The following is a 7,027-nucleotide window of genomic DNA, read 5'->3' as shown; positions in this document are numbered from 1 at the left end:
CCACGGACCCACATGTCCCGGAGGTTCCATCCTGGCGATATAATAGGAGCTGGTTAGAATATTGTTAGGGTGAAGGGATAGAGATGGAGTGTCCCAATGGCTCCCACCCTGGAGGTGTAAGAGGAGTGGAAAAGGGAAGCAGCAGGAGCAAAATGTTAGGATGACATGGTTGTACCACCACATCAATGAATGGTGGAGAACACTAGAAATCGAATGATAGATATCTTTTGTGACACCTCATCCACGTGATGTCAGCGGGGAAGAGGGAGGGGTGGTGCAATCGTTAGGGGTCGTTAGATGTGTCACAATTATTATGGACCATCTGATGCGGTCCCTGGAACCATGGGTCGGAAATTTGATTTCAACACCCTTCATCAACTTAGTCGGCTAGTATGTTACCCCGGCATAATTTGTGGATCAGGAGTGTCATTGGACGAGGGTCGTTCGATTTGTGAAGTGTTAAGCATGGTAGTGGGATGTGATAACGGTAAATAAATACATGTATATATATATATATATATATATATATATATATATGCATAACTGAGCAAAAAAAATGTAAATTCTCCCATTCTTCTGACAACACAAGAAGAGTCAGATTTGTAGTAACACCAACCCCATGGGGTAAGCTGGGTGTGGATGTTATAGGTGGTATCAGACCATTCAAGTTCAACACTTGGACTGGATGGGCTTTATCATAGATAAGTAGCAATAGGTTCCTAAGTAAAGGGGGTTTCATAATGATTTTTAGAAAAAATAATAAAACAAGTGTTTAGGTGTTAAAAGTCGGATGTAAATGATTATGGCATGCATGATTAATGCATTTACATGGTGCTCTAATTATATGGCATGGTTGAGTATATGATTGTTTTAGTGTATCATCGTTTTTGGTTATATGGTGAGCCTTTGCATGCTTGGGAGAATATGTATGTGACTATTAATATGATGCAAGGAACCTTGGAAAAACTCCTTGTGTTGCTTGTAGGTATATTGATGAAATTTTGTATTTATGTATATGATAGCTAATTGGGATGTGAGAGATCCACAGTCTGGTTGGCATATGCAGAGGACCCCAATGGAGGTTGACTATTTCTATATAATGAAATGGTTATTATGTTTATTAGGGGTATCTAGTCATCATGGATTAATGCCTTTCTTGTCATACTAGAACTGGATGAACTCAAAGGTAGAGATCTTGTGTGGACCTTGTAGATGCGTGATCTATAACTTGCTAGAGAGTCATGTTCTTGATTATTGTTTTCTTATGTTGGTTGCTTACTTGTGCAAGTGAATGCTAGGTGTAGCATTATGATGGGTGGATTATGTGATCACGCATACCCAAGATGCATTCATGAATATGATAATTGTTGATTATAAGATGGTAGGTGTTCATGTGGAATAATGTTGGATAATGGCGACTAACTTTAATTAATGCTGATAAGTTTAGGTAAAATATTGATTCCTTTGTATCTATGAAAGCAAGATTGTAAACAAGCCAATATATAGATATATATATATATTTATATATATGCTAATTTTTTAACATTATGCTAGGATGTAAAATGCACACATTAGGTCCTAGATTTTGAGACATGTGACTAACGTTTAAATTGAGATATGTGTGCATGTGAATGCTTGCATGATCCTGTGATTGCTTGTGTTGCATAGCATGGTTGCTACTATTGACCTTATATGTGTGTGTGTGTGCGTTGGGGCGGGGGACATCCAATGGCTCGTATATGATACAGTGCCTCAAGATATTAGAGGTATGATGTTGTGCATCTTTTAGGGAGCCAAGTGATTAATAAATACTGGGTTGCAGTTATTTGTTATATCAACAAAGATCATGGCTAGTTATTAACTAGTTGCATGAGTATAGTGCATGCTGACTAGGACAGTGTTATGAAATGTGCTAACTTGAGTTGTATGCAGCCCCTATAATACATTTGTGTGAATATGACAATTATAAATATGATAAATTTTAACATAACATGATATTTGTCTAACTAGCCCTTTGAAGTTGCAGATGCCATTGTTGATGTTGACCTTAATAGGAAGGTCCAATTCTCCTAAAGTTCAAAAGTTGATTAAAATAGTAGTGTGGCCTTAGAAGAGAGGATGATATTAAATAGTGTTGTTATTATGGGTCAAATATTGAACTTTAAATTTTTCTTTGGCATGATGATGATTATGAATAATATTAATACATATGCATTTTTGAATTTTGAAAATAAACTAATGTATGTGATAATTGGTGCCCTAGTTTATGATACGTGGTTGATGATGATCTTAAGGACATGTGATAGTTGTAGGATTATACACTTGGCCTAACATGGTAAATATGACAATTGGCATACATGTTGTTAATTTATTTTATGAACTAATAGATCAGTATATGAGGCAACACATAGCAAGGCTTAGTGGCAATGGAAGGGAACATGTATCATGGCATTTTGCATTAGGATATAGACCAAGTTCATCAAGAACAAGGAAGAGGGACATCGCTCCAAAGGAAAATAACCTTCAAGAGTCTGGAGGTTGAGCTCAAAGACTTGGAAGATGAGCTAAAGATTTATACAACATAACTTATAAAATTCACCAAGAAACAACAAGAATTGGTTGAGTGGGAGCTTCTATTGCATAATCCGCTGCGAGAGATGACATACCACGTTGAATCCCCAAAAAGGAAGAATGGTAATAGAATGAAGAGGCCTCGTGAGGCTGATGTAGATTTTTACTGTAGATTCAATAGCTTATGTGATGTGCTAAAACATCAGATAAGAATCTACTCTACTCTTCAACGGAAACCAAAATTGATAGATGAAAACAATAAGCATAAAAGGAAGAATATCAATCACACAAAACACAACATTTCTCTGGGGAAAGCAACTACTAAAATTGTCGACTATCTATATTGCATTAACAAGAAGATATAAGAATAAAATGCAATTCTCATTCGTCCTAAACAATTCCTACACTAGTACAATCTAACTCTCTACCTCACAAGCCGGCTCAAGCCAACACTTTGCTAATTATGTTGCTTGCCAAGATCGTACTTCCTTGCACAATACCTGAGAGAATTAGCCTCTATTTGGTGTGGAAATTCCTCATCCATAACTGCACAATCCAAAAATAGGTCATCAACTGATTGCATGCACCATCTGTAAAATTCAGAAAATTATACAACTGATAGTACATTGTCCCTGAACTCTAATCTCAATTGGGTCTTCCTCTGAACTAACATGCATGAGTTATTTATGAGTGAATCTTCAGTTAACTGGTGTGGTATTGGTGATGCACTAGTGCACTACTCCACTACTAGACCTCTACTAGTTCCTCCAACATTTAGAACTAGTTTAACTGAGTATAACTTAGTTAGACGAAGTTATCTAATCACAACTCAAAAGAACTCAACATGGGCCCCTATAATTTAGGGATAACTCTACATTACTCTAATTAGACTTCCAACTCGAATTTCCTAAGTCAATTAGGTCAATTTAACTTAATTAACTATTACAAGTTGTTATGAGAATAGAATTACAATTTAATTCAAGGACAAATTAAATTGGAGTTGGATTTTTCGGAACCATGGCGGGGAGCTCTGACGGCGTTTAGGACAGATCGGCGAAATTAACCGCAAGTCCGAAGACCGCAGCACATAACAGGCTTCGCATTTGTCTCGGAGCTGGCCGCGCATCAGGGTGACAGGTCGACCGCGGAGAGCGACAGGACAAAGGATTCTAACCGCCATGGAGGGTCAACTGTTAACGGACCTCGTGGACTTCACCGAGGATCCGTTCGAGGGACAGACGGTTTTCAGTAACCCTAACCATTCGTCTGGTTTCACATCGCCGGTTTCTGACGAAGTTAGGGCACAGGGTTTGACCCCGGTGGTTACGCTGCCGGAATCCGAGAACGAGGCCATTGGTATAGAGGCATCGCCCCTCTCCCCAGGTACGGCAATTTTTCTTACATCTTTCTCTCCGGACTCATTGAATTTCGACTCCATCCCCCCACCAGCTCCGAGCGCTCCTGGGGCTCAAGCAAACCATACTGGTTTAGGGCAAATCCCCTGTCGGAATCCGGGAGACAAATCATCGGGTTTCTTTGGCACTCCAATAGTAAATATTCAATCCACAAAGCCCTCATCTCAGGCTAGGGTTACTGATCCTCTGGCGGAGCATCCATCGGCCCCCAGATCAAAGAAGCAGAAAATAAAGTGTGTAAGAGCCACTCAGAAGGACATCTCTATTGAATTTGGAAACCCGGCAGACTTCGAAGAAACAATGAACAATGCTCGCACGATGCTGGTTGGACATGTGCGAGGGCGATCTCACACAACGGACAGACTGAGGATATGGGTACAGGAAATCTGGGGAGGATTATTCTCGCAGCTGCTAGCGGTTCGGGTCCTCCCACGGGGATGGTTCTCTCTTAGATTCGCACAAGAGGATCACTCGAACACCGTACTTGAGAAATTTTGGCATATAGAATCTGCCCCGGTTCTATTGAAGCGATGGAATCCCCTTTTCGATCCGGAAAGGGAGCAAATAGCCGTTGGGCCACTATGGGTTCGGCTGCCTGGGCTTCCACTTCAATTCTGGAGAGAAGATGCTTTCACCCGCATAGGTAATGCACTGGGCTCATACCTAGATCACGACCGATCCTATTTGGATTCAGGGAGGCAAACGGTGGCCCGAATCCTGGTACACCTAGACACTAGAGAAGGCCTGGAAGAAAAGATCACTTTGAAAGTAGGGAAGCTCAAGCGAATTCAGATACTTGATTATGAAGGAGTGCCCTTCCGATGTAATAAGTGCCATCAAGTGGGTCATTTATACAGGGACTGTCCATTGATCAACAGCCCTGCCAGCACTACAAAGAATTCGCCAATATTATCCAGAAGGAACTCACCTCTATCATCCCCTGTGATCCTGAAGACTGCAAGTCACAAAGGCGTCCCCAGCGCAGTGGATCAGACAATGAAGGACGCTTCCTCTCCCCCCTTGACTCGGGCTCGGGCTGCGGCTGCAGCTGCTCAGACATCGGGTCATTACCACTCCTCTTCCCCTTCTTTAATTGAGAAGCCTATTGAATTTTTAAATTCGGATACTGTCACCTCTGCACACTGCATAATTTCTCCTCCCTCCATGACCCCTTCCACTGCTCCCCCTTCACTGACTCGTGCTCCATCCCCCCCAAAGGAAACCATCTCCGGTAGACCCCCGCCTCACTCATATTCACTTCGCCCCCGCACATCACTACCGGATTCTTTAGCTCCCTCGATTGGCCTGGGCATTATTACCCCAGGACTGGGTTCCTCTGCCACCAGGGGCCGGAAATCGGAACTGAACAAAGCTATCAATCGCGCCGGGGCCGAAGTTGCCTCTGGTCGCCAGTCCACCATTGATGGGGTCCTTAGAGCCACAAAACCCCCTCAGAAGGGGCCCCCATGAAGTTTCTCTCATTCAATTGCAGGGGGCTGGCTAGTCACCCCAAGAAACTGGCCATTAAACGAATTTTTGAGGTCGAACACCCTGATATCATCCTCCTTCAAGAAACCCTTGGATCTGCTGAGGCGGTCACACACTCCCTCAGTCTCTCATCGCCTCGATGGAATTTCATTGCCTTGGATGCGAGCGGCAGATCTGGGGGTTTGGCAATGGGATACAACCCGCTATCCATCAGGCTGGACTCTTCCTGGGGAGGACCAGGATTCATGGGGATGGACATATTTGCGATCGAGCTTGGGATGAATCTCCGTATTGTCAATGTATATGGGCCATGTCACCAAAGAGAGAGTTTCTGGAGAAAACTCCTTGGATTCAGTTTGATGTCTCTTGACCACATCATCTTGGGTGGGGACCTAAACTTCTCATTGGGCTTCAGTGAATCCTGGGGCTCTATGGCGCAAATAGACACCATCACAGGATTTATGAGAAGACAGCTGGAACTTCATGATTTGGTTGACGTCCCCATGCAGAAGCCCCTTCCAACTTGGAGAAATAGAAGAGTGGGTCAAGATGCACTTGCCCGCAGACTAGACAGATTTCTTCTCAAAGGGCCATTGATTCAAAAGCTCCATCGTGTAAAACAATGGGTTGGATCAGGTGGCATATCTGATCACTCACCTATCCTTATGGAGATCATGGGCCCTCTCCCAAAGCCGAAATCTCCATTTAAATTCAACCACCACTGGCTCGAGGATCAGAGTTTCATCAACCTAGTCTCCAATTTCTGGAAGTCACACCCGATAGACAGAGAAGCATCATTGGCAAGAGGATTTGTCAAGAATTTAACAGAGCTCAAGCACATGGTGATAGAATGGGCAAAAGAGAAGAAAAGCAGGGAGGATGCACAACTCATAAATTTGGAAGAAGAGATACTTGCCCTCCAAGATGACCGGAACTTGGCTTTTGGATCCATGGGGGACAAAACTCGGCTGATTGAACTAGAAAATCAGAAGCACAGAATCCTGAAACTCAGAGAGGAGTCCCTGAGACTCAGAAGCAGGGCTGTCTGGCTCAAAGCCGGGGATGAGAACTCCAGATTTTTCCACAATTTCGCGAAGGGAAGGAGGTTAGCAAACACAATTTGGAATCTACCTATGACAAATGGAGGGGTGGCGGACACTTTCAATAAGCTCTCACAGCTAGGTACCTCACATTTCAGACAATTGTACAAGAATCCGGCGGGCTCAAACTTGGCAGAAATCATCAATGTGGCCTCACATTTCCCCCGCTTTGTAGATGAAGATGACATCGATCCTCTCATGGAACCGGTTACTATGGAAGAATTGGAGAGAACCATTAAATGGTTTTAGAAGGAAAAAAGTCCAGGCCCGGATGGATGGACTATAGAGTTCTACTCGGCCTTTCTAGAGATTCTTGGAGAGGACATCCTGAGAGTGGTGGAGGAAAGTAGAACGTCGGGACAAATATATGATGCAATAAACTCAACTTTTATTGCTCTCATTCCCAAATCTGACTCCCCCTCATCATTTGATGATTTCAGGCCCATTTCATTA

At 42.9% G+C, this 7,027-nt stretch overlaps 1 protein-coding gene across 1 annotated transcript; it reads left to right on the top strand.

The window, feature by feature from the left end:
- The first annotated feature begins 5,452 nt into the window (after window positions 1-5,452).
- LOC149264369 (uncharacterized) lies at window positions 5,453-6,823 on the top strand. Its single transcript, XM_089398561.1, has one exon. The coding sequence runs from the start codon at window positions 5,453-5,455 to the stop codon at window positions 6,821-6,823; it is 1,371 nt and encodes a 456-aa protein (XP_089254687.1).
- Window positions 6,824-7,027: the final 204 nt, after the last annotated feature.

The sequence above is a fragment of the Pinus tabuliformis genome, chromosome 6 (assembly GCF_031772625.1).
Source record: "Pinus tabuliformis cultivar Carrire ecotype Pingquan chromosome 6, CPIR1, whole genome shotgun sequence".
Classification (NCBI taxonomy): domain Eukaryota; kingdom Viridiplantae; phylum Streptophyta; class Pinopsida; order Pinales; family Pinaceae; genus Pinus; species Pinus tabuliformis.
The sequence above is the reverse complement of the archived record's forward strand: the minus strand, read 5'-3'. Positions and strand labels throughout refer to the sequence as shown.

Coding starts and splice junctions, on each gene's coding strand:
- LOC149264369 (XM_089398561.1), top strand. CDS start 5,453: ATGAAGTTTCTCTCATTCAATTGCAGGGGGCTGGCTAGTCACCCCAAG.